The sequence below is a fragment of the Podarcis vaucheri genome (genome assembly GCF_965113315.1).
Source record: "Podarcis vaucheri genome assembly, chromosome: Z".
Taxonomy (NCBI): domain Eukaryota; kingdom Metazoa; phylum Chordata; class Lepidosauria; order Squamata; family Lacertidae; genus Podarcis; species Podarcis vaucheri.
In genome coordinates, this window is record NC_138758.1 from 12,824,895 (window position 1) to 12,852,205 (window position 27,311).

Sequence of the window (27,311 nt, forward strand, 5' to 3'; positions counted from 1 at the left end):
GTGGTTTTATTGCTGTGTTGTAGAGTGGGGGAGGCGGTGCAAGAAGGGGGTGCCAAGAGGAAAAATACTTATATAAGAGGATTGATAGGAAAACAGCTTCGCATTCAGCTTCCCTGTTTTAGTTTCCCTGCTTCCTGTATCCTCCTGGATAGGTTTTGATCCTGGCTGCACATAGCGCAATAAAGGAGCAGTTATTTCCCAGGCTAGTTGGCCACCCACTCCCCACCTCCTTTCTTTCCTTCTTAAGCAAAAAGTTGGTAATAGCACAATCCTATGCATGTCTACATGCTCAACTGGACTAAATCATCCTAGAATTGTAAACGTCCCTGCAAAGAGGAAGCTCTGTTCTCATTTTGCTGCTTAAAAAAATACAAATAAATCCAGATTCCTTCATTGCACTAAACAAAAAAGTGATGCAGCAATTACTGTATTTTCTGGTCCTCTCCATTCCTTTGGCCAATTTAAAACTACACTCCAGGATTTTTTGGGAAGGGTTGGGGAGAGGAAACAAGAGTTCCACCCTCCCACAATATTACATTTAAGTTCAGGGATTTATTCTTCAAGCTTTTCAAGCTTCTTCACAGGCTGCATTTATTTACTGGCTTCACAAGAGCTTTGAACTGTTTTTTATTAGAAGCCTTCTAAAATGATTTTGTTTTTATACCCTGCCTGCTTATGCTGACAGGAACTCAATATCTTCATTGTTACAGAAAGAGACAACTGTTTGTGTATTAAATTTTATTAAATAAATGTATTATTTTTCTTTAATTGTGTATTCATTTATATATCCATTTGAATATATTGTGTATATTAAATATAATTAACTATATTGCAAGCACTTTAATTTACAATTTGGAAATTAAATTCAGTGTGTGGCCACATGTTCTGCATTGAAATACTCTTGTGTCCCACTAAGTCTGAGAGGCTGGACCACACTAGCTCAGGCTACAGGCTGCAATCCTAAGTAAATCTGGAATTAAATTTAATTTATGTCAGTATGATTTGGATATGAATAAACATACTTGGGACTGGGCTATAAATCGCGGTCTGGGATACTGCATAGCTGCTTGATTTCAATTCAATTCAATTGATTTAAGGAATTTATATTCTGTTTAGTTGTTAGCATTTGTAAGTTGATAACTGAAGTACAGTGGTACCTCGGTTTACATACGCTTCAGGTTACAGACTCCGCTAATCCAGAAATAGTACCTCAGGTTAAGAACTTTGCTTCAGGATAAGAACAGAAATCGTGCTCTGGCGGCGCAGTGGCAGCAGGAGGCCCCATTAGCTAAAGTGGTCTTCAGGTTAAGAACAGATTCAGGTTAAGAACGGACCTCCGGAGAGGTACCACTGTATCTGCTTTCTGCATAATGACAGCTCTCGATCCACAAAGTCTTCAAATCCCACTGCAGCTAAACTACAAAAGGCAACTTTTATAGCATGACCCTACTAAGCACGTTTGTTCAGAAGCAAGCCTGACCGACTTCAATGGAACCCACTCTCTAGTGAGAGGGATTAGGGTTGCTGTCCAACCCCATTACACCTCCAGCAAGCGGTCCGATTTTATTAGCAGAAACCCCACACTAAGATGTACAAAACTGGAGCCAGAAAGACCATAAACCTCACTGGGGAAGGTACCAAGCTAAGATGGTGGGGGAAAGGCTTACACTTACAGCATCCAAGCTTCACGCTTCTCTAAAGATAGCTTTCTATTCAGACGGTTGAAAGAATAAATTGTTGAACAAACGAACAACAATGCAACTGCAGGAAGGAAGGTCCAGCTATGGTGGGGAGTGGGGAACATTACCAAAAGGCGAGGGCTGGTTAACGTAACAATAATGACAATAATAACGGGGGAGAGAAAGAAAGGAAAGAAAAGGAAGGATGGGCCCAGGATACCTAACATTACACAGCTTTTGGCGAACGTCTGCCCTCACGATGGAAACGGGAAAGGCGGCGATCGTAGGGGAGTGGGATGGTTGGGGGGGGGTCCCACCGAGAGACAAACCCCCCACCCCGGCGAGCGCGCCTGTCCCGTTTCCATCGCGCGGCAGGGAAAGGAGCTGAAAGCGATCTGATCTCCGAGCAGAGCGAGAGAAAGAAGGACCGAGATCTAATGGTCTGGGCCGGGGGGAGGATTAGCGCAAGAAGAGATGGGGGCGGGCGCGGCGCTCAAAGAAGCGAGGGAAGCCCGGAGTCACCTCAGGGCCTAGCGCTGGGAAGGGGCGGCGGAGATCGGGGGAGGGGGGAGGGGGATCGCGCGCGGGAAAGTGGGGGGGGGTCTCGCCCCCACAGCAGGAGCCGCCGATCTGAGGGCTTGGGGGAGCGGGATCGGGCCCTCTATTGCCCACCCTCGCCGATCTTCCACCCAGCGCACCTTGCCAGCTCCCCCTCCCACCATGTCTTTCCCCCCCCCCTTACCACCCCCCACACCGCTGCGCCTCCCCCCAGACCCCCACGCCCCCCCGGACTCACAATTCGATCTTGCCCGATTTGTCCCAGTTCTTGATCCACTCGGCAGGGAGCGCCGCCGCCGTGGATGCCCCCGATGTCGATGCCACCGCTGAGGCCGCCGCTCCCGCCGCCATCTTCCTGGTGTAGTGCCGAAAGCCCGGATGCGAGAACGGCGGGCCCGAGGTCAGAGGGGACGGTGGGGGCGGCCATGACGAGCATGACGGGAAAGTGGGCGGCGATGGAGGAGGAGGACGAGGACGACGACGGGGAGGAGGAGGAGGAGGGAGTGGATGCTTTTGAGGGCGGGAGAACCTGGGCTTCCTTGGCGGCATGGCGCGGACTAGGCGCAGGGGCAGCGCGGGGCTCCGCCGGGAGGGACGGAGAGGGCCAGCAGGCCAGTAGACCATGCCTTGCCTTCAGTACAACTGCAGACCTCTTGGGCCGAGGCCTGCTGTTTAAATAAGTTCCCGAGCGCCGGGTCATGTGATGGACTTTGCGCGGGGGAGGGGGCCTTACGTGGCCGGCGCCCCGCCCCGCTTTTAATTCAGTTTTGCACACCTGCGCTGCTGTTCTGGGGTTAAAGTGGCCCACAACAAGTTTCCGCACGCTAAGCACAAAGTCTATCTCCCCTCACCCTTTGCCCCACTCATTCCAGGCAAAGGATTGCGCTTTAACATTCCATGCCCTAGCTTTATTATTATTATTATTATTATTATTATTATTATCATCATCATCATCATCATCCCAAGCTTTCCCACGAAGATTTGCTCTTTAAAGCTGAATTGGAGCTAAGGTCAATTCAGATTTTCCACGGTTTTCTTTCCATTTGCTCTGATTTAGTGTTAAAAAGAGGGTTTTCACATGGAAAGCTTTCGAGCAAAAAACAACAACACAGGGCTCTGACACAGAGCACAGGAGAAGTAAGTACTGTATGGATAAGCCCCCGGCGGTAAACAGCCGGTTTTCCCCAGGGAAACAATGGGTTAAACAAGAAACCTCTCAGACTTGTGCTTAGGAAACATGGGGCAAGCATAAGCGTGAATGACCGAAGATTATGGGAGTTGTAGTCACAAGAATTTCATATGTGTCTAGATTCCACCTATGTTGGCTATCCCAAGGCTCAGGAAATGTGTTTTAGGCACATAGCCTTAATTTTATCTTATAACAACAGAGCCATGTTGCACCTTGACTTGACTCACTTTGCTTGTTCGCTTTACACTTAACACCAGATACAAACAGACTATAGATGTGCAATTGTTTGCATGAAAGAGTGTAAACTAGTTGATTTGTGAAGTTAAATGGTTGCGTACACAGGTAGAAAGACTGCTCACTCATAGAATGTAACATGTGAATGCCCCTTTTTCTTTATAGCATTTAACAACTTTGATGTGCCTCTGCTTTGCCCTCTATGCCAGCAGGGAAAGGCTACAATATTAATTCTACTGAATTTAATTCAACTTCTGGGTATGTAGATTGCATGTAACCCACCCATCATGTCACCCCAAGGTAAAATGTGATCTAAGAATACTGTTACAGAACTGGGGGGCTCCCCTTAAACACTAAAATTACCGTATTTTTCCATGTATAAGACTAGGTTCTTTCCCCTAAAAATTTATGTCCAAAATTTGGAGGCGTCTTATACATGGGGGCCATCTCCCCCCGTTTTCTTAAATAGGAGTCTTAAATGGGGGTGTCTTGTAGATGAAAAAAATACTGTAATCAATGCTAGGATTTGGGGTTATTTGTGATAGGAAGGGATAATATAAGGAATAAGCAAAGGAATTCCTGGGTAGCTTAATAAAGCAATAGAACTTCTTGCACCAGTTGTGACCAGTGACTGGAGATTTGGAAGGTTGCCAGTGAACTGCTCTGGGGAAGGGGCTTCTGGGAAGAAGAAAGAGGAAGAAAGGCTGAGATCCATCTTGGTGAGAGAGAAGGAACGGCTGCCTGCAATGCTTTGGGTCATGCAATAATATTTGAACCCTGTTCACACAGACTGAGAGCGTAAATAGACAAATAAACCTTATTTCTTAAAACACTAGAGTCTCCACAGTGTCTTCTATTCTCCACACAGACCCTGGGGTGTTTGTGACCCCATGCGCTCTGGCCACTGCTTGGCAGAGAGAGGGAGCAGACACCTGGCTTTTGTAACAATATAAACAAACATACTCCAGAATGTAATCATTTGATGATTACAAACCAGTTTATCATTTGGAACATTAATGAGCCTTTGAAGATGTTTGCCAGAAGCAGAGAACAATCCAAATCATACATTTAAAGCACATTTTCTCTGGCTAAATGTGTTCTGGCAGGTGGTTGTTACAGGGCCTTTTCAGTCAATTATGGCAGAGGTTTTCAACCTTTCTGGGTCCAAGGCTCCCTTGACCAACTACATTCACTCTGCAGCACTCCCATGGGGCTCAGGAGCCCAGCTATGTCACCCCTTGCCTGCAGAGCTGGCATCCTCTCACCCCTTTTCGAACACCCTCCCTTGCAGTGTTCCCTCAGATTCCTCTCTCCTTGGGAGTCCTCTGGGCAGCTGCTGCCACCCCTGGTCTCTGAGCAGCCCCCCCCCCTTTCCAAAGGAGAGGTGTCTCTTCACACTGCGCCACAGCAGTGTTGCATAGCTGTCAACTTTTCCCTTTTCTTGCGAGGAATCCTATTCAGAATAAGAGAATTTCCCTTAAAAGGGGGAAAACGTTGACAGCTATGGTGTTGGAAGGTTTTTTTGGCAAATATATGAATGTTGAAAGTAAAAAAAATGTACATTCATTCATTCATTCATTTACCACTTAACATGGGCAAAGCCAAGGGCGGGGAGGCAGGTGTGTCCTCTAAATCAAGTAAATAATAAAAATACTTAACTAACCAGGGGCAAAACACTGCGGGGGCTCAAGGTCCCTCCACACAAATCCACTAAGTGACCTTGAGTGATGGAAAACACGATACGTGGGAGGGAAGAGTTCTGCCTGAACATACATTTACTAATGTAGGGTTGTCATATTTCAGAAACCAGGACACCCCGAAAGTTGTTGATATTTTCGTAGGTAATATATATTTTAGATCGCAGCCACAATTCTTTTATTGCCATTGCTTATGGCGACGTGCCTCCTTCCTTCATTTCCCTTTTTTCTCCTTTTTCATGGAAGTGCAGTCCGCAGACACACCAATAAACCAACATAGGCAAGCTGATCCTATACGACATCCTGCTCGATTTTGAGTCGCTGTCTGTTACAAAAGAGCGCAGCGCACCGCCAACCAAGGCAGGGGATGGGGACCTGACTACAATTCCCATCACCGCTGGTCACTGGCGGCGCAGCGCTTGGGGACTGACGGGAATTGTAGTCCGCCCGTGGCCTCCACCGCATTTCCCCGCGGCTACGCTTGCCGCCCTGGCAACTGAGTCCCGCCAGGTGCCGCTCTTCCGCGAGGCGCTTCGCCCGGCATCGCGGCTCCTCGCCGAGGCCGCTGGGTGGCGCATCCGCCCGCGCCCGGCCGCTCTTCTGAGGAGACGAAGGGGAGCCGCCGCCATTTTCCCCGCCCCTCTCTGAGGCAGCTGACGGTTTCTCGAGTCACAGGAGCCGCTTGGCCTCGCGTGTCCAAAGGTAAGGCCTACGTTGCGGGGCCAGGCATGGGGGGGGTCAGTGCCTTACGAGGAAAGGTGGCGAACCCCTAATTTCTGGAGCGGGGCCGCCAAAGCCTCTTGCTATAATAAGCAAATGCAGAGGAGGTGGCCTTGGGGAAGACTCAAGAGGGAGTAACTTGGCCCACCCTCTCACGATTTCAGCCCCCTTTCAATAGGATTGGCGTGGGTAGGGCCGGCCCACCCCATGAAGCAAGGTGAGTCGGTTGCCTCAGGCAGCAGGATGCACAGGGGCGGCAGATGCCTATGTGGATCTTTCTTCCCACCTTCCCACCCCGCCCCCGATGCAGATTATTGCTTGCCTATCAGGAAGGAGGGGCGTTTTGTGGTTCGCCTCATGTGCCAAAATGCCATGTCCTGGCTCTGTGCGCAGGTGTCCCACACCCAACCCCCTATTTGGACAGTTCCCTCCTTGCTTCTCCACCTTACCCCACAGATCTGTGGGACTTCACTTTTGCACTCCTGGAGCTTTTATCCTGTAAGACTTGAGTATGTGCATATGTGGAGGGAGGAGAGAGTGCTATCTTGAGTACATCCTTCCCACCCACCCCGCTACTTTCCTGGAAAAGGGTGTTATGAGAGCAGAGTAGCTGCAGTAATCTCGGGGCTTTTTTATATATTATTATTCCACAATCGCTTCCCTCAAGCTGAAGATGACAGGTAGCTGGGTGGTTGCACTGCCACATGCATGTCGTGTTTTCTTTGGCTCCTGCTTCTTAGGTCGCTTGCTCGGTTTTGACACATAGAATAAAAGCTGTGCAGGATAAAAGCAAGGTGCTTCCTTGTAGTATGCAAAGAAACGATGCCCCCTGGGAACCAGGATGATTGGGTGTGGCTGCTGGACACACCTGTACACATGACAAACTCTTGAAGCTGTATTCTCCTTTGATAATGCAACCCCAATCCTTTTCTTCCTATAGTACAACAGGAATGTTGATTACTCGGAATGTAATTGCTCAGGTTTTTAAATACGTTGTTTGGAAAATGCAGCTTAGCTAATTTTTCTTCACCACTCAAATTGCTCAGGTTTTTAAATAAGTTGTTTGGAAAATGCAGCTTAGCTAATTTTTCTTCACCGCTCAAATCTGTCAAGGCATGGGAAAAAATAACTTCCATTCCTTTGAAGAGAGGTGGGGTACCTGTGACCAGCCATATGTTTTGTCGGCCCCAGTCAGCATGGCCAGTGATCAGGAACGATAATGCTCCCATCGCTCATCAGCTGATAGCTAGTGGGAGCATGCCTAGCTCCAGGTAGGAACAGGTTTACAACATTTGGGGCTTTTTAGCTTAGGAGAAAAAGCAACTAAGAGAGCACACAATGGAAGTTATAGAATTATGCATGGTGCAAAAAAAGATTTTTCTCCTTGTCTCATAATACTAGGACCTGGGTCATCTGATGAAGCTTAATCATAGAAGATTTAGGACAGACAGAAACACAGAATTGTAGTCCAACTCCCTGCAATGCTGGAATCTTTTGCCCAACATGAACCTGTCATTAAGAGTCTCATGCTCTAGTGACTGAGCTATCTCTGTACTTCTTCACACAGCTCTTAACCAGGAGTGAGGAACTCCTGACCTATGGGCCAGACTGGGCCTACAACACTGTTTTCCCCAAGGCACACCCATCTATGATGTCTGGTCTGCTGTGGGGTGGATAAATATGATATTTAAAAGGAACAATCCAGTGCTTAAAGTGAGCTGATAATTGTTTCTTTGCTTAGAGCAAGATGCAGTTCCGTGGTGAGAGTGCACCTTGCTCCAGCAGCATTTTGTTAAGAGGAACTCGCTTAGGTAGCTGATGCTTCTCTCCCTGCACCCCCATGGGTGAAAGCCAGCCCTATGCCATGTGCTTCCGAAAAGTGGCTGTCAGGTCAAGTGCTTGGAAACTCCTCACAAGGGATTTTGACAGATTAGCCAGACAACCCACCTGTCAACAACCCACCTGTCAATAAGGTGATGCCATATTCATGTCATGTGATTGAGAGGTGGGTTGCGATTTTGAATCGAGGCCTAAGATACTTGACTCTTCTGGTAACCAGCAACTGATGGGCATCGTACATCTTGTCAACCATGTGAAAGAGTGAATAAAGCAGTTGAAGTAATTGAGGTTGCTATTGGTACATGCGATGTTAAATTTGATATATTGAGTGAAGGAAATAACTGGATGTCTCTGGTAATGCCCACCAACAACTTCTTTAGTATTTGAATGCTGTTTAAAATCTTTCATCTGTAACATGTCCACCATGACCGAAGCTTTTAATTTGCTGAGAAATTATGCACACACAGCTGCAGAAAAGTAAAATGCATCAGTAAACAATTTTTGAACATTTTTTCCTGTGGATGGCACATTACTGCAATATTTGAAAGACGCTAATGAAAAAGTATGTGTAGTATGCTTTCTTAAAAATTTAAAACAGAGGTCAGGTGTGTATTTGTCTTTGCTCCTCTTTCTTCCAGAAATTTTGTGGACATAATGATTTCAGAAAAATCTTGTGCCATATTTGTGTTACTTTTGTAAACCAAATTATTTATTTATGTATAAAGTTTATCATTTGCTTTTCAGCTGCAAGTTGCCCAAGGCAGTGTCCAATTTATAAAACTAGAAGAGCTGGAACAATAAAGCCATTAAGCTGGCACCATTGACAGGGCTATTCTATGCATGTATACCCCGAAGGAAGTCCAGTTGTGTTTAATAGGACTTACTCACTGGTTAACCCAGTGTTTCCGAAACTTGGGTCTCCAGGTACTTTTGGAATACAGTTCCCATCATCCCTGACCACTGGTCTTGCTAACTAGGGATGATGGGAGTGATAGTCCAAAAAACAGCTGGAGACCCAGGTTTAGGAAACACCAGGTTAAACTATTTAGGATCCCACATGTTTAATTAGTTAATTAATGTTTTAATTAGAAAAGTGCCCACAGATTAAGTCAGCACCTGTACTATCTAATTTCAATGCATATGCTAGCAAAAGCTACAGCTGCCGATGACCTATTTATGTCGATAACAAATATTGAGGTAAGCTACCTGAAGGCTAGAAGGAGCAATTATTAACCAAGAGCTCAGTCCTCTCAAAAATTAGTCCCATTAAAGTTGTTGGGATTCATTCCCACTAAGGGTGCAGGCTGAATATTTGGAAAGTATTTGGAAACCATCTTGGCTTTTCCCACCTGGCCTGAGAGTGAAGGGCCCTGATTGACTCCAGCTACAAAAGCTGAGACTGCTGAAGAGGCCAAAGGCCATCTTGGTAGTCTCTTAAGTGCAGAACCAGGCCACCAAGCCTGAGCTTCCACAGCCGCCAGTTGCCATGAGCCACCATTGGCAGCATAAGCAGCAACAGCTGCAAATATGTTCTAGACATATGATAATACTTTGTTCTCTTGTTAATTATGCTGTTTTAAATACACATTTCATATTTGACTTCCTTTAGTAATGTTTTCTTTTGAAAAGTTTAAGGTAACTATGCGAGACTATTATTTGTAGACTTTAGTTCTGCATTTAATACTATTCTTCCGCATAGATTGGTGCCCAAATTATTAGGCTTGGGACTTCCACCATGCTTGTGCAGGTGGATATTAGATTTTCTATCAAACTGTTCCCAAAGGGTCAGGTTGGGTTCCCACGTCTCTGCAGATCTCATCACGAATACAGGAACGTTGCAGGGGGGCATGTTGAGCCCACTTTTATATACACGCTGTACAGCTGACTGTGCCCCCAAATACCCCAGTAATAATATCATTAAGTTCGCAGATGATACAGCGGTAGTTGGTTTAATCACGGCTGGAGAGAGGGAGGCGGCCTATAGGAAGGAAGTTGAGCAGTTGGGGGAGTGGTGCAGGAAAAACAACTTACTCCTTAATTTAAAGAAAACAGAGGAGATCATTGTGGACTTTAGGAAATGTAAATTGAAACAAGGGAAAAAACAATGCTGTCCAGGGTTGTGAAGACTGCAGAAAGAATAGTTGGGTGCACTCTTCCCACCTTAGATCAAATCTATGCTGTCAGGTGCCATAAGAAAGCGGCAGAGATAGCGCAGGATAGTGCGCACCCCGGAAATGATCTCTTTCAGCTTCTGCCTTCTGGAAGAAGGTATAGGGTTATTAAGGCCAGGACTAGCTGCCTGAGAAACAGTTTCTACGCAAATGCAATTCTGGTTCTAAACGCAGCATAAGGGGTCTCTATAGTATAGTGTATTTTAAAATGGGGTTTCAGAGTTTTTAGGGGTTTTTGAATGTATTATGTAGTTTTTCAATTTCATTGTTCTGCGTGGGACAATGACAATAAAGATATCGTAATCCCCTCGTTAGGTTTGCAAGTAAAGAAGCTATGATAGACTCAGTGTTTATTTTCAAATCTCATTATGCTGGTCCAGATTTAACATTCAAATAAATCATTTTAACAAATGTATTTAACAGCTGTTTAGATAACACAGTGAATGGTATGTCAGAGCCTACCTTGAATTTATAGTATCTGAATTAAGGCTTAACCAGAAGTGTCACATAAACCTAAGAAATTGTTAAGTTCTTGAAGAAGATCATCCCTACACTGTAACAGCAAGTGATTACTTGTTGGTGTTTTCTATTTCTTCAAGAGTGGGACAACATATATTTCTACTTCTGAGAAAGGCTTGTGGCAGTCAAGGAATCTCATCAGTTAGCTGAGTACAGGTAACCCCCAATTTACGTGGGGGTTACATTTCAGTGAAATCACATATACAGTGGTACCTCGGTTTATAAACTTAATCTGTTCCAGAAGTCCATTCTTAAATCAAAGCTGTTCTTAAACTGAGGCGTGCTTTCCCTAATGAGGCCTCCCACCGCCGGTGCCCTTCCACCATTCAGCTTCCGTTCGTAGACCAAGGTAAAGCTAACCAGAACACCTACTTCCGGTTCTGCAGAGTTCGTAAACCGAACAGTTCATTAACAGGGCTGTTCGTAGACCGAGGTACCACTGTATTTGAAACACCACTGAAAAAGCCTGCATAGACCCAATTCTGCCCCTTTTTGTGACATTTTCAGCTCAGTTCTGGCATGATGCACACAGTCACACACATACCAGACACACTTAAAACAGTCACTGCCTGTAGTCTCAACTACTCACTGAACGTTAAGGATTCATTCACCACCTTACATTATGTTGGCATATGCCAGGCTTCCTCAGCTTTGGCCCTCCAGATGTTTTGAGACTGCAGTTCCCATCATCCCTGACCACTGGTCCTGCTAGCTAGGGATTGTGGGAGTTGTAGGCCAAAAACGTGGAGGGCTGAGGTTGAGGAAGCCTGGTATATGCTGTTATCTACAAGACATACCTTTCTGCATTCTGCATAAAACAAACAGGTTAGTCCTTAGGAAAGTGAATCAACTCACACAAATCGGACACATAGCTGTCACCTTTCAGATTTGAAAATAAGGGATCAGCAGCCTCGAAAATAAGGGATCAGCAGCCTCACCTGTCCCAGGGACAGTTTACAGGATATCTAACAATCCGGGACAGCAGCGGGAAGCAGTGCTGGAATAAGGGAATTTCCCACCAAAAAAGGGAAGGTTGACAGCTATGATCGGACATCAGGAGTGATACTTAGCTGCAAGCCCACCCCTTTAAATCTGTAAAATAGAAGGTAAAAATGGAGACGTTTATAGGTTTGTTTTAAGGATTACAGCTGGATCTGAGGTAGCCAGTGTGGTACCCTCCAGAAGTTATTGAACTACTACTCTCATGATCCTTGGCTATTGACCATGATGGTGGCTGGTGTCAATGGGAGTTTGAGTCCAACATCTGGAGGTCATCATGTCTACTCTGAATATGAAACACTTTGAACTCTCAAAAACCCATATAAAAGTTAAGTATTAAATTTCATACCTTTAGAATTCTAAACTTAAATGTGTTCTTATTTAGGAAAACGCTTGAAAACCCTTTTCTTGAAGGAGGAATGACATGTAATGGACCAGATAACTGTGAAGCTCGTGCCACTCCAGAGGATGATCCTGACCAAGATCTTGCTAAAGAATGCTCCAGACTACAAACATTTACCAATTTTCCAAGTCACTGTCCTATCTCCTCCTCAACTCTAGCCCAAGCTGGTTTCTTCTATACTGGAGAGGGAGACAAAGTAAAGTGTTTTAGTTGTCATGCAGTCATTGAAGGATGGCAAAGTGGGGACTCGGCAGTTGGAAGACATAGAACTGTTTCTCCAAACTGCAAGTTTATTAATGCCATTAAGATTCTGAAGAATGATACGCATTCTGTTTTCCCAAACTGCTCACACAGAACTGAAATCAGCCTTGCAGCTGACTCTCCCCAACCCCCTCTTGATCCATCCTCTGATCTCTATGCAGATTATCTTTTGAGAAGTGGGCAAGTGGTAGATCTCTCTGGTTCTCTGTACCCCAGAAATCCTGCCATGTGTAGTGAAGAAGCCAGGCTGAGATCTTTTCACAACTGGCCCTCCCATACTCTTATCACTCCGAAAGAGCTGGCCCACGCTGGACTCTATTACACTGGCACTGGTGATGAAGTTGAGTGTTTCTGCTGTGGAGGAAAACTGAAAAACTGGGAACCTTCTGATCGTGCTTGGTCAGAGCACAGACGCCACTTCCCTAGGTGTTTCTTTGTCCTCGGCCACGATGTGGGAAATGTTGGAAGTGTTTCAAATCAATCTGGTGATACCAGCCTGGATAGAAGTGACATACATAATGCTGACCTTCCCCAAACTCCATCTATGGCAGATTACGAAAACCGAATCAAGACTTTTGCAACATGGAGGTATTTGGTTAGCAAGGAGCAACTTGCCCAAGCAGGCTTTTATAGCCTAGGTAAGCTGAATACAGAGCTTCAAAGTTTGTATTGCTATCCCTCAAGGGGGAAAACAACATTATATGATTAGTAGTGCCTAACATGGTTTCAATGAGCTCTTAATAAAATTAGCAAAATGATGGAATTAAAAGCAGTGGCCTTTTTCAATTCTCTTACTGTTTTTTAGAGCACCAAGTTTGACTATCTCTTGTTAATATGTTAACACTAGTGTGTCATTCTAAATTTGGTGCTTTTTAAATAATTCAAACAACTGAGTCACTGTTTTTGTTTTTTGTGCTAAATAATCTTCAAATGAAATATTTGTTCAAGTGCATAATTATTATTATGTCCTTTGCATTGGAGAGGATATACTTTTCATGTACTGTACTTGATTTAGTGCAGATTCTTTTTCTTCCAACTTACTTAAAATTCACCCCATCCCAAGAACTTGGGATAGTTAAAAATATGTTAATGACAGAAATTTACAGTTGGCCTGTTCTTAGAAACCAAAAGTCAAATTGAATGTAAAAGTCTTATGCTGCATAGGAGAGTTTAATAGGCTACCTTAAATAATGTGAGTTACAGATAGGTAGCTGTGTTGGTCTGCCATAGTCAAAATAAAAAAATTCCTTCCAGTAGCACCTTAAAGACCAACTAAGTTAGTTCTTGGTATGAGCTTTCGTGTGCATGCACACTTCTTCAGATACACTGAAACAGAAGTTGCCAGACCCTTCTATATAGTGAGAAGGTGGGGAGGGGTATTACTCAGAAGGGTGGTGGGAATGGGAGATTGGCAGATAGCTGAGCTATCTGAGTAATACCCCTCCCCACTTTCTCACTATATTAAATGATGTGGTGGGACATAAATATGGACATGCTGGTTTTCAGTGATGCACAGTTCATTTGTGCTGAACTTTGGTTCCGCCCCAGAAAAATGTGAATATCTGTATGTTAATTTGTATAAATTCAGCCTTGTGTAGAGGAGAAAAGTGTTGCCTAGTGACTTGAAAATAAAATAGGGGGTTCTAAGAGAAAAGATAAGGAATGATAGACAAGTTTCCTTTTAAAATACAGCTTGTCTACCTCAACTTACCTGCTGCAATGGGTGCATATGTGTCTTGGGGCACACACTAGTTCATCTGAGGCAGTTGAGAGGCATGATCAGCAGCACCCCATGTAAACTGAATGTGCACCCCAGACACTCCAGAGTCTGCAGCACAAGCATGCTAGACAGATTAATGTGGAAGGTGAAGGTGAAAAGGCCTGAAAACAGTTGATTTAATTAGGGCAAAACATGCTCCCGTTTTGGATCATTTTCTCCAGGACTGCTCACCTGGCACCTGGCATAATAAGCTTTCATTAAATTCGAAGAAATATTTGCAGAGGCAGATTTTATTAAGAGCTTATACATGAATATATTCCTACTTCTCCACAGGTAATGGTGATAACGTTGCATGCTTTCACTGTGGTGGTGGATTACAGGAGTGGAAGACAGATGAAGATCCTTGGGAGCAGCATGCAAAATGGTTTCCTGGGTGAGGCACTTCATTTCTCCCTATGTGTATTATCTGTTATCTGTGCTAGTGTCTATATATACATACTGTACATTGTATACTTATGTTAATAAGTACTCTTCATGTGGTTCCATTCCATTTTCAGGAGACTCTGCAAATGTAGATTACCTATTTGTAAAGTGGTCTGTGATGTTGGAATTTAAACCAGCTGCTCTGTGACCTCCTTTGCAAGCTTCTCACTAATCTATTCTTTAATATTTCCCTTAACATTTTATTTTTGGGAGGGGTGCAGAGACATTCCAGACAGCAGCCTGGTAGGAAAGGGAGGTCATCTCAGAAAGAGTTGTTCTGTCTGTCAGCTCGGAGGCAAAGTTATGTGGGAGATGCAGTTGGGAAAAATTGGATCTCTAGGGCTTCTGAATCCTGGGCAAGTTTTGGTGATTGCTCCCTGCACTGTCCCTCTCCCTATGATGGAATGGAAACAGTCCAACAGAGACCTCACGGCTTATGTTGGTAAATAGGATCTGTGATTGATGCTTCCAAAGCCTCTTCTTTCTGGGGAAAGGGTGAAAAGAGAGCTGTACCGTTAGCAAGCAAATTAAAAGATGGAATATAACATGGTAAGGCGGGAGCTTGTTTGTTTGTTGTTTCCAAATCAGTCACTCACTGCACCTGTCAATGATTTAAAGCAGTAATTTGGTTTTTAACTTCCAGGTAATCTGATCAGTGTACATTTTAAGGAATTGTGTCAACTTCCACTTCCATAACATATTAAGAACTTTTTTTCATAGGCTACTATGTTCTTCCAGATTCACTATAAGTGCATTCTTCCATGTGACTGTTTTAGGTAATATCAATTTTATTTAGTTCAAATATTTTCCATCTAGGTGCAAATACCTGATAGAAGAAAAGGGGCAAGACTTTGTGAATAACATTCATTTAACACCACAACAGGATTCTACAGTAAGTGTGTGTCTTCTCCACTCTCCCCACCCTCCTGTCCCCAGGAACCATGCTTTCTGGATACCTCCATTGAAAATCTATTTTAAGATAAATGTCATTTTGAACTATTTATTCACTGAACCAGTCAAATGAATAAAAGGGCTTTGGTTACTATCTTGCCATCTTTCTCCAGCTGCCTATGTTTGAACAGATGGTGCTTCCATATGTTGTTGTAAAGGTTAATTACTATATGCTGCATTCAAGTTACTTAATTTATTATTAGTATTATTAGTATTAGTATTAGTATTTATTAGTTGGTTTCTTTTGCCAAAAACAACTGAAAGTGATTTGCCACCAGAAAAACAAATAAACAAAAATCCACATAGATAAATGAAAAGAAAAGAAAAAACCATCCCTATAAAAATGTAAAAATTAAAAATACTGTTTCAGTGTGAGATTCCAGGGGTTCCAGGTGCTTACCCAGGGTTTGTGCTTCATTTGGGAATGAGGCAAAGTGGAGACTGGAGTCTTTAGGAACTGACAACACCTCAAACTTCCACCTCCATGTCCTTAGTCTTGCTCAGCTCCTGCTTCTGTTGCTGCTGTTGTTGCTGCTTCTGGTGGTGGTTCCTGTCAGGCAGTGGCAGTGGAAGCATGATGATGATGGGGAAAACATGGATAGTAAATGAGCATAAGACTCCATTTAGAATTATTGGTCCAGAATACATGCTGTTCTCAGCAGAGTAATTTACTTGCTCAAATTTTAAAAATGGGCTTGTATAAATCGCAATACTACTTTATTGTTTTTAGGGCTTCAATGTAATATTGCTAGACTATGATTATCTATGAATGTACAACATTATTAAAAATAGCACTGGTCGTTCCTTCAGCCTGAAGATTACAATTTACAGATTGACAAATGGGGCTGTATCCAATATAGTCAGACTCTGAGTAGACCCACTGAAATTAATGGAAATAATAATAATAATAATAATAATAATAATAATAATAATAATAATAATAATAATTTATTTGTACCCCGCCCATCTGTCTGGGTTTCCCCAGCCACTCTTGGCGGCTTCCACAGAGACCAAAAATACACTAAAAAGTCACACATTAAAAACTTCCCTGAACAGGGCTGCCTTAAGATGTCTTCTGAATGTCAGGTAGTTGTTTATCGCTTTGACATCTGATGGGAGGGCGTTCCACAGGGCGGGCACCACTACTGAGAAGGCCCTCTGCCTGGTTCCCTGTAGCTTTGCTTCTTGCAATGAGGGAACCGCCAGAAGGCCCTCGGTGCTGGACCTCAGCATCTGGGCAGAACGATGGGGGTGGAGAAGCTCCTTCAGGTATACTGGGCTGAGGCCGTTTAGGGCTTTAAATGTCAACACCAACACTTTGAATTGTGCTCTGAAACGTACTGGGAGCCAATGTAGGTCTTTCAAGACCGGTGTTATGTGGTCTTGGTGGCCGCCCCCAGTCACCAGTCTAGCTGCCGCAGTCTGGATTAGTTGTGGTTTCCAGGTCACCTTCAAAGGTAGCCCCACGTAGAGCGCATTGCAGTAGTCCAAGCGGGAGATAACTAGAGCATGCACCACTCTGGCGAGACAGTACGCGTGCAGGTAGGGTCTCAGCCTGCGTGCCAGGTGGAGTTGGTAGACAGCTCCCCTGGACACAGAATTGACCTGCGCCTCCATGGACAGCTGTGAGTCCAAAATGACTCCCAGGCTGCGCACCTGGTCCTTCAGGGGCACAGTTACCCCATTCAGGACCAGGGAGTCCTCCACACCAGCCTGCCCCCTGTCCCCCAAAAACAGTACTTCTGTCTTGTCAGGATTCAGCCTCAACCCATTAGCCGCCATCCATCCTCCAACCGCCTCCAGGCACTCACACAGGACCTTCACCGCCTTCACTGGTTCTGATTTGAAAGAGAGGTAGAGCTGGGTATCATCTGCATATTGATGGACACCCAGTCCAAACCCCCTGATTATCTCTCCCAGCGGCTTCATATAGATGTTAAAAAGCATGGGGGAGAGGACGGATCCCTGAGGCACTCCACAAGTGAGGGCCCAGGAGTCTGAACACTCATCCCCCACCATCACTTTCTGAACACTGCCCAGGAGGAAGGAGCGAAACCACTGTATAACAGTGCCCCCAGCTCCCAGCCCCTCTAGACGGTCCAGAAGGATGTTATGGTCGATTGTATCAAAGGCCGCTGAGAGATCCAGCAGAACTAGGAAACAGCTCTCACCTTTGTCCCTAGCTTGCTGGAGATCATCAACCAGCACGACTTTCAGTCCCATGATGAGGCCTGAATCCTGATTGGAAGGGATCCAAATGGTCCGCATCCTCCAGGCATGCCTGGAGTTGTTCAGCAACCACTCGCTCAATCACCTTCCCAGGAATGGAAGATTTGAGACTGGGCGATAGTTGGCCATACTGGCCGGGTCTAAAGATGTTTTTTAAGAAGCGGTTTAATGACCGCCTCTTTCAGCGGATCTGGGAATGTTCCCTCACAGAGGGAAGCATTCACCACCCCGCAGAGCCCATCGCCCAGCCCTTCCCGGCTTGCTTTTATTAGCCAGGATGGGCAAGGATCAAGGAGACAGGTGGTTGGTTTCACACGTCCAAGCAGCCTGTCCACATCCTCGGGGGGTTACGGATTGAAATTGATTCCATATATTTTGCCTGTGCAACCAGTGACAGACTTGGGTACTATGGTGCCCTGTGGAAGTTCAAAATTTGGTGCCCTTCCCAACCCTCACACTGCCTTACCAAAGGTAAGAAAGAGAAACCCCCAGGTTTCTCTGTCCTCCATCAATCACGGACTGTGGGTCAGGGGAAGGAGTAGTGTTGTTAATCCAGGAGGATTGCTCTTTCAGAGCTCTGCTAGCACCGGCGATCTCCGGCATTGAATGTGTTGGTCTCATGTGGGGGCACCAAGGAGAGCTTGGCTGTCTGGCTGGTGTACCAACCACCCAGCGCACTGGCAGCCACCCTGTCAGACCTGCTGGAGGTGGTGGTGGGCTGGGCCTTGGAGTTCCCAAGCTTACTGGTTTTGGAAGACTTCAACGTTCCATGCCAATGCCGCTCCCTCCTCACAGGCTCTGGACATAGTGACTTCCATGGCAACGCTAGGGCTTTCCCAGTTTGTTTTGGGCCCCACTCACCAAGCAGGCCACACGCTGGATCTGATCTTTGGTGCTGGCATAGATGTGATCATGCTCCCCTCTGTGGAAGTTCCATGGTCAGATCACTACACTCTGAAAGCCAAGATTGACTTCCTGCTCCTCCCCTGCTCAGGTGGCGAGCCTATTTGGGCTCGCCCGCAAAGGCTGATGGATCCTGATAGAGTCCGTTAGGCCTTGGGGGACCCTGCTCCTCCTGGCGACTCATTAGATGACCTTGTTGAGGACTGGAATAACCGGCTCTTGGCGGCCATTGATGAGATCGCACCTAAGCTCCCTCTGCGACCCCATCGAAACCGGGCCCCTTGGTTTACTCTGGAGCTTCGGAAAATGAAGTGGGATCTCAGACGGCTAGAGCGAGTATGGTGATGGATTCGTGACGGAGCTTCAAGAACATCTTATAGGACGCTTATGAAAGCCTATGAGATGGCTATGAAAGCTGCTAAGAAATTTTACTTCACAGCTTACATTGCATCCGCTAGCTCTCACCCGGCACAACTTTTTAGAATAATTAGGTTGATAACGTCCTTGGGTGGACAGCCAAATTCAAGCACAAATTCGACCCACAGCTGTGAGGCATTTGCAAGCTTTTTTGCGGAGAAAGTCCTGCTGTTCCTCCGTGACCTCCCTGCCAATTTAGATACAGTGACAGAACTGGAGGCCCCTCGACTATCTTCAGGTCCAGTGTTACTCCCTGCTGATGTGGATAGATTCCTCCAAGCTGGTAGGCCCACCACCTGCCTCCTTGATTCATGCCCGTCTTGATTGATCAGGTCGTGCCCAGATGTCGCACGGACCCCCTGGTTGAAATTATCAGTTTGTCCCTTGGCACAGGGACATTCCCAGGGGAGCTGAAGGAAGCAGTGGTGTGTCCACTCTTAAAGAAAACTTTACTAGATCCTTTAGACCTATCCAGTTACCGCCCAGTTTCAAATCTTCCATCTCTGGGTAAAGTAATTGAGAGAGCGGTTGCCGAACATCTTGGTAGGTTTCTGGAGGAAACATCAGCTTTAGATCCATTTTAGTCCGGGTTCCGTCCTGGTTTTGGGACCGAGATGGCTCTGGTTGCCCTAACAGATGATCTCCATAGGCAACTGGATCGAGGCGGGTCAGGACTGCTGATTCTTTTAGATTTGTCAGCAGCCTTTGACATGGTTAATCATGATGTTCTGGACCACCACCTCACTGACGTGGGGATACAGGGCATAGCCCGTAAATGGCTGTGCTCTTTTATCTTTGGTCGGGAACAGAGGGTGGCACTAGGGAGGGAGATGTCGTTGCACCACTCATTGGTGTGTGGAGTGCCACAGGGTGCAATCCTCTCCCCGATGCTTTTTAACATCTTTATGCGCCCCCTTGCCCAGATTGTCCGGAGCTTTGGGCTGGGTGACACTCAGCTCTGATGACACTGCTGATGACACTCAGCTCTATCTGCTGATGGATAGCCACACCGACTCAGCCCCGGACACACTGACCAGATGCTTGGAAGCTGTGGCTAGATGGCTTCGTGGGAGCCGATTGAAACTAAATCCTTAGAGGTCCTCTGGCTGGGTCAGGATGGTATGGGGATGAGGGACCAACTCCCTTCTCTTGCGGGGTCCAATTAGTGCTATTGCCTTCCATTAAGAGTTTGGGTGTAATCCTTGACGCCTCCCTTTCCATGGAGGCGCAGGTTACAGCAACAGCGAAGGCGACATTTTTCCACCTTTGCCGCATCAAGCAGTTGGTCCCTTACCTTTCCCGCCCCGACCTGGCCACTGTGATCCAGGCCCCAGTCACCTCCAGGTTTGACTACTGTAATTTGCTCTACGCGGGGCTGCCCTTGAAGCTGTCCCAGAAACTCCAGCGGGATCTGTGCCATGGGAGCATATTCGCCCAGTGCTTTTCCAGCTGCACTGGCTCCCGGTGGAGTACAGGGTCAGATTTAAGGTGCTGGTTTTGACCTTTAAAGCCCTTCATGGCTTAGGACCCTCGTACCTACGGGACGGCCTATCCCGGTATGCCCCACAGAGAGCCTCAAGATCCATAAATAGCAACACCCTAGAGGTCCCGGGCCCTAAGGAAGTTAGATTAGCCTCAACTAGAGCCACGGCTTTTTCAACACTGGCTCCGGCCTGATGGAATGCTCTGCCTCATGAGACCAGGGCCCTGCAGGGCCTGATTTCTTTCCGCAGGGCCTGTAATACAAAGTTGTTCTGCCTGGCCTTTGGCTTGAAGTCAATTTGATTCCCTCCCCCTCTTTTTTCCCCCTTTCTCCTCCTGTGATGAGGCTGCATTTTAATTGTTTTAGTGTTTTAATGTTGTATTTTAATCTTGTTTTTAAGTTGTATTCATTCAACTTGTTTTTATTATTGGTTGTTAGCTGCCCTGAGCCCGGTCTTGGCTGGGGAGGGCGGGGTATAAATAAATTTGTTGTTGTTGTTGTTGTTGTTGTTGTTAAATCCACCCTTGGTGCAATCCACCCTTCTCCACTGTTGTTTTTTTTAAAAAAAACTATCATTTGGCTCCTCCTTGAACCATTCCCAAACACGGTAACTTCTCAGACGGAGAGGTGATTTCACTCTCAGTACTGAGTCCTGCAACAGCCATTCCTCTTGATCACTGTGTGACTTCCTTTCCTAACAATAGATGTAGTTGGTACTTGAATTTGCTTATTTCTCTTTCTTTCGTACCACATCTCTTAGATTGTAAGCCATTATTTTAAAATGTTGAGTGCTTTGGCGGTAAGGTTGATTTAAATGTAGCAAGTAAATGGGGGGGGGTGTATTGTGTTTGTAACTGTGGTTTGTATTTTTGTGTTTTTGTATTGTAAACCAACCTGTGATCTTTGGATGAAGGGTGGTACAGAAATTTAATAAATAATAATAATAGTAATAAACTGCTCTAGCACAAGATTTTACAGAACACCAGCAGTTCTTTTCTATTCTGCTCACAGTTCATTACATCCATTCTAATGTCAGTGTTTCTGTTTAGATAGAGGAAGCAGAGAAGTTTTCACATTTTACAGGTATGGATACAAATGTTTGTAACTGACCTGCTCAGTTTGTTACTCAGTAAGCCTAACAATGGTCACAAGGTCTTCAGTAAACTAAGCTTCCTGTATTTGTTTGTGCTCTTCCTCTCCTTGGATTTGTAAGGGAGATGGCAAAACCACAATCAACATTACCATAAAAATCTGGTTGAAGCATAGAAAGATTCTCCTCCTCGAAGAGAGACTTTACATTCCTTCAGTGGAGTCTTTTCTAGTCCCAAAGGAAATCTGAAATACAGTTTGCAGCAAGGAACACTTGGGGAAGAGGGAGGGCAGGTAGAGGCAATTAATGAGTCTTGCTCAAGTTTAAGCAGAAGATAATAGAGAGGAGCCAGCTCCTGTGTGAGTTCCTGGGAATAATACATCTGGAAAAAATAGCATAGAGAAGCCTCAGAATTTGAGTCTGAAAAGATGAACGAAATTGGGATGTGATGTGCACCTAGCAGAAGGAAAATTTAGCAGATAGCCTTACCCTGAGCTTGAAAAGTCTTTCCAACAAAGGATTTGGACCTGAATGTCCTCACATAACAAAAAGCATAGATCGTATAGTTCTTGGGCAAGCCTGACTCGTGTCAACTAAGTGCCATGCCACAGGACTAGAGCTCAGCCATTAGGGCACTCTAGGAGCTCTACCTGCACTTCAGGAAACTTTCATTCCGGTTTTAATCTTACATGTATCTGAACAATGATAAGTTGTACTGTAAACTATGTTTTCCATTAAGTATTTTAAAGTAATTCAGTATATCAGGACACCTGCTGTATTTTTATCTCAGTTAATTTCCTTGCTTTGATTATATTTTCATCTCCTGGTTTTGCAGATGAGGAACTTTTACAGAACCAGCTGGTACAGAATGCAATGCACATGGGTTTCAGCCTGGATGAAATTAGGAGCACTTTGGAAAGGAAATGCCATCTGTCCGCAGAGGGCTACAGATCTATTGAGACATTGGTCACTGACTTAATCAGTGCCCAAAGAGATAATAACCCTAGTGCATCCTGGGAAAGCACCTTGCAAAAAGGTGAGCACAGTATATGTCCAAAGCATATATGGGAGTTGAGAACAAGAAAGGTTCTCTGGATGGGATATATTTTTGCTTGAGGGCAGAGTGTTTGCTCATGGATACATGTAGTGGGGTTTTGGTGACCAGAATTTTGGGCAGCAGCACCCTTCCAACATTTTATTACACATTACTCCATTGACTGACTGCTTTGACAGCTGTTTCCTATCTCTTTTTTGGTATGCTCTTGGTGTTCACTGATTTATCATTTTTAAAATACTTGTCCTGCTATTCCATTTAACATTCCTTCTGATGTTGGTCTAGGAAGACCCAGCTGCTCAGTATGTTGTTTAGAAGTTTGTTGGGGGTCAATATTTAATTTTAGAGATGCATTAATTTTGCTGCTATTATGCATTTGCATTTTTTATTGTTAGACCTTGTGTATTACTTGAGGATTACTTGATTTTATTGTATATTTATCGAGATGTTTTCATTAGTTCATTGTTTTTGATATATGTATAATATGTAACTATTAGAGGATTATACATTTCTGTTGTTTATTTTTTGCTGTTGTAAGCCACCTTAATATGGTTTGACTATGGAAAGATGACATACAAATTGGTGATCAGTTGAATAATTCCCCTAACTTTTTGATAAGCTTTGGATAATTTTCCTTTATTTCTACAAACATGATGGTAAGCAAATATTGTTACCGCTTTTGCTTTATAGTTTAAAACAAAATTTATTTATTTATTTTAAAAAAACATAAATTGGCAGGTGTACAAAACATTTTCTATGCCAAAAATGCATAGTCTCTAAAGAGTTAGGCTGGTAGTTTTATCCTCATAATGTGGGGGTAAATTAGTTGTTGCTTTGTTTATTTAATGTACCTTTCACCCAGTCTCCCAGAGAATTTTCAAGGTGACTTCTAAACATAGAATCAAACAATAGCTAAGGCTGCAATCCTAATCCCATTTACCTGGGAGTAAGCCCCACTGAATTCAATTGGAGTTCCTTCTGAATAGACATGATAAGATTGTGCAGTAAATTAGCAGTATCAGTGAAAAGAACAAGAAAATAGGCAAGGAAAAAAGCTCCCAAATGGACTGTAGCGACAAAACACAAAATTATTGTTTGCTGAAAGGGTGGTCAAAAAACAGTTGACCTGGTGCTATGTTATTTTCCCTTTGATACAGGAGTCTGTCCTCTACTGATCTAAAGATTAACTGGCTCTCTGTTCTTTTTGTTAAACAAGTGAGAAAAAGTGATTTAGGGACAGTTTATTGTCAGCAGTTCAAAACTTAAACTGAGGATGACTACTGTAGTAAAATTCCAATGGAATTTTAAAAGGCATCCCAATAAACAAAAATAGGAAAGGCAATATACTGGGAACAGAGGCTAGAAAACGTGGTAAATGAGGACAGTTGCAGCTCATTAAAGGTTCACAACTTGTACTCTTGTCCAATATGCCACATCAGCTTAATTTAAGTTGTCAGCTATCTCTTTTTTTATCAATAGTTGTCATATTTGTTTAAGGAGGGAAAACATTTCAAGAATTTTTTATAACTTTCTGTTTCCTTCTTAGATCTCAGTGCTGAAGAGAAATTAAGAAGTTTGCAGGAAGAAAAGCTTTGCAAAATCTGTATGGATAAAACTATATCAGTAGTCCTCATTCCTTGTGGACATCTTGTTGCTTGTAAGGACTGTGCTGAAGCGGTTGACAAATGTCCTTTGTGTTGCACAGCTATTACAAAAAGGCAGAAGGTATATATGTATTAATAAAAGCATCATACTATGCAACTGGAAAACTCCTACCATTACAGAAATAGATTGACTGCATATGCAGTGTTAATAATGTAAATGGTTTTAAAGGAAATTAAGCTTAAATTGAATGCACTGATTTACTCTATGAATTATGTAGCTGCTAAATTGTGCGTACTTTGACTCACTTTAGTCCTGATGGCCTGACCCTGAGAACCACAATGTATGTAGAGGCATCAGAAAGCTGTCCTGAGATGGTATATAGGGCAATATTTAGTTATGTCACCCACCACCACCTGCAGTCTGAAAGGGATACAGCTCAAGCAGAAGCTTACTTCCCCAGTAAGAACTAGGCTAGAGTTGCCCTGAGGTCTAGCCAAAGTTTTGTCCCATAAATGGCAAAGTGTTTGAATAATGTTTCACACCAGGGCAGAGAGAATCGGTAGATCAACATTATTTTATATTGTTTAGGATGCAGTGGCAAGTTGATTGCACTTCATGTGTCTTTGTCATAGAAATGGAAAGCACATTATATCTCTACAACATTCAGTTTTCATAATGCATGTATATAAATAATTTATGTTGTTGCTTTATGTCTAGACCTAGGATGTTTGGGGAGTGTCAGAACAATAGCTTTTTGTTGGTGTTTTTAACTCTAATGACTCTTTAGTCTCCAGTTGAGAGTTGAATTGCTGATGGGGAACCTCTCCTATATGTCAGAAGGCTTATTCCAGTGATTTGAAGGAAATAGTTGAAAATTAATCCTATTTTGTACAATTTGTATTTCAAAATATTTACATCTACTAGTGTTAAATGTCAGGTGGTTATGTTTCCCCTTCCACCAGCTCACTTATTATATTTGTTACTGGTGTCTCTTTCTTGTTGACTTTGCAAATGGATTTGTTGAATTTTGCCATTCTGTAGATCTATATATATCATGCTGCTTACTATCATGGTTAGATCTGCATGAACACTAACTGAAAATATGTGTGACATCTTACATGCATAAATCTATATGATTAGGGCTTTTTCCATTAAACTGCAACGTTACAGCTGCAGTTCTGCCTGAGTTCTATATTTGGAAATGCTGTTGACTTTATTGGGAGTTACAAAAGGGCATAGGATTGCAATATTTGGGCTTGATTTAAAACACTGTTAGGACCATTCCCTTAAGTTGCTAGAAGGAGCAGCATGGTGGCACAGATAAGTCTCTGAGCCCCAGGGCTGGCAGCAAGTTTTTGTAGTAGCTGTAGGGCACCATGCCCTGCTGCTCTGTGGAGCTGCATTGTGGAACAGGCTTTAAATGTATTTACTAGTTGATCTGAAAACAATCCAAAGGATAAATACCTCCAAGATGTGCAGTAATCAAACAGGCTTTTGTATAACATTTGGTTTCCCACTTACTTTAGAGTTATCTACAAGTCACATGTTTTGAATATGATTCACATTGGTTAAGCTCAGTCAACCTAATGCTGTTGTTCATTGTAGTTTGTGTAAGAGCACACAGCCTATCAACATTAATTAATACTGTGCAGCAGCACTGCTAGTTAAATTATACCCTTCGTTGGTAATTTATCCATCCTGATGGTTATATCTTTGTAGCTTTCATTCTTATCCATTTGTGTTTGCATCATAATGAGAATATGATCTGTATCCAAAAGGGATATCCACAGCATTTATTCACCCTCTCCACTTCTTTCACTTTATTTTAAAATATATTTTTTAATTTTATTACAATTGATAGTAGCTTTAAACTATGTATATTTTGTGGACAATATTGAAACACACTTATGCAAACAAATAGGTTTGGAATCTAACTGTATAATGAGTTTTGATTGTAAATATTGTTGATCTATAACTATAAAATAATGGTTCACCACCATCTGGATTGAGTGGAGCAAATATATGCCAATGTCTTGACAGGTGATATATTTTTTTAAAAGTAGTATAATAATGTAATATAATCTTAGTACTATTTTGCAGTTCAGCTCTGACGATTTTTAATAAAGTGATTTTATATTATATATTGAAATTTATTTCTCACATTCATAAGGGACACCAAAAATAAGTCCAACTCCTGTCTTTTCTCTTCCGCTTCTTATTCTTTGGATACAGTAGAGTTGAGAATATTAGTGCTTCAGTTGGAGTTACCATCTCACTTCCCATCAAAGAATTCATACAGGGGAGAACCACATCAATGCTTGGGATGTGGAAGGAGCTTCAGCTTAAAGCAAAGTCTCACTAGGCGTGAAATAATTCATGATGGAATGAAACTATAAAAGCAGTGATTGCTAGCAGTCACTGAATCAGAAACGGCTGTGCTACAAGGTGTGAATCTACACCCCTACGTGTTTCCAGCACTCTTGTATATCCCTAGGCACACTCCTAACAGGTTTAGAATCTTACTGGAGTTAAAACATGCATCCACTATAAATATGTGTTTCTGTTCTTATCCTTATGCCCCTTAAAGATGTTGCACACACCAGAGGAGTTATCTTCAGCCTTGTCAGACCCAGGACCCACTGTTAACCCAAACATGCATTTGGGGACCCGTTTCTTAATCTTCTACCATATATTTGTATACTGGTAGTGCTCCTCTTGTACCGCACCTTGATTATACCTTTGAATCAGATTGTGACCCACTGGTTGCAACTGGTCCCAACCCACCAGTGGAAGACCACAACCCCAGAGGAATAAAGAAAGATTGGTTTATTATAATAAATGGAAGTGATAGCATATACAGCTGCTGTTTTCAGGCAGCAAGCTTACAATAAAAGTCGGTAGCAAATCGGGTAGCATGCACACCTTGACCATGAGGGTAAAAAGAATCGCTGTACTGGGACGCGGGTGGCGCTGTGGGTTAAAGCCTCAGCGCCTAGGGCTTGCCGATCGAAAGGTCGGCAGTTCGAATCCCCGCGGCAGGGTGCGCTCCCGCTGCTCAGTCCCAGCGCCTGCCAACCTAGCAGTTCGAAAGCACCCCCGGGTGCAAG

General features: G+C 43.9%; 2 protein-coding genes and 1 long non-coding RNA gene across 4 annotated transcripts in view; 2 read left to right on the forward strand and 1 right to left on the reverse strand.

Moving 5' to 3' along the window:
* LOC309523467 (THO complex subunit 2-like) overlaps nt 1–2,926 on the reverse strand; it is a 57,049-nt gene extending 54,123 nt beyond the window's left edge. Inside the window, exon 1 of the mRNA XM_082207340.1 lies at nt 2,476–2,926. Coding sequence (XP_082063466.1) covers nt 2,476–2,861 — 386 coding nt within the window. The 5' untranslated portion in view covers nt 2,862–2,926. The remainder of the gene's footprint in view (nt 1–2,475) is intronic.
* On the forward strand, nt 1,645–4,492 carry LOC309523476. Its single transcript, XR_014215378.1, has 3 exons — nt 1,645–2,119; nt 2,503–2,637; nt 4,279–4,492. It is a non-coding gene; the product is annotated as an uncharacterized lncRNA (long non-coding RNA).
* Nucleotides 4,493–5,503: 1,011 nt separating this feature from the next.
* On the forward strand, nt 5,504–26,343 carry XIAP (X-linked inhibitor of apoptosis). Of its 2 annotated transcripts, none has more exons than XM_082208442.1 (7): nt 5,504–6,059; nt 11,991–12,907; nt 14,323–14,422; nt 15,289–15,364; nt 21,505–21,538; nt 22,381–22,581; nt 24,146–26,343. In XM_082208442.1, the coding sequence occupies exons 2-7, from the start codon at nt 12,025–12,027 to the stop codon at nt 24,337–24,339; spliced, it is 1,488 nt and encodes a 495-aa protein (XP_082064568.1). In that variant the 5' UTR covers nt 5,504–6,059; nt 11,991–12,024; the 3' UTR covers nt 24,340–26,343. The 2 variants fall into 2 exon arrangements, with proteins under 2 accessions (XP_082064568.1, XP_082064569.1); XM_082208443.1 differs by lacking the exon at nt 5,504–6,059 and adding an exon at nt 6,144–6,294.
* Nucleotides 26,344–27,311: the final 968 nt, after the last annotated feature.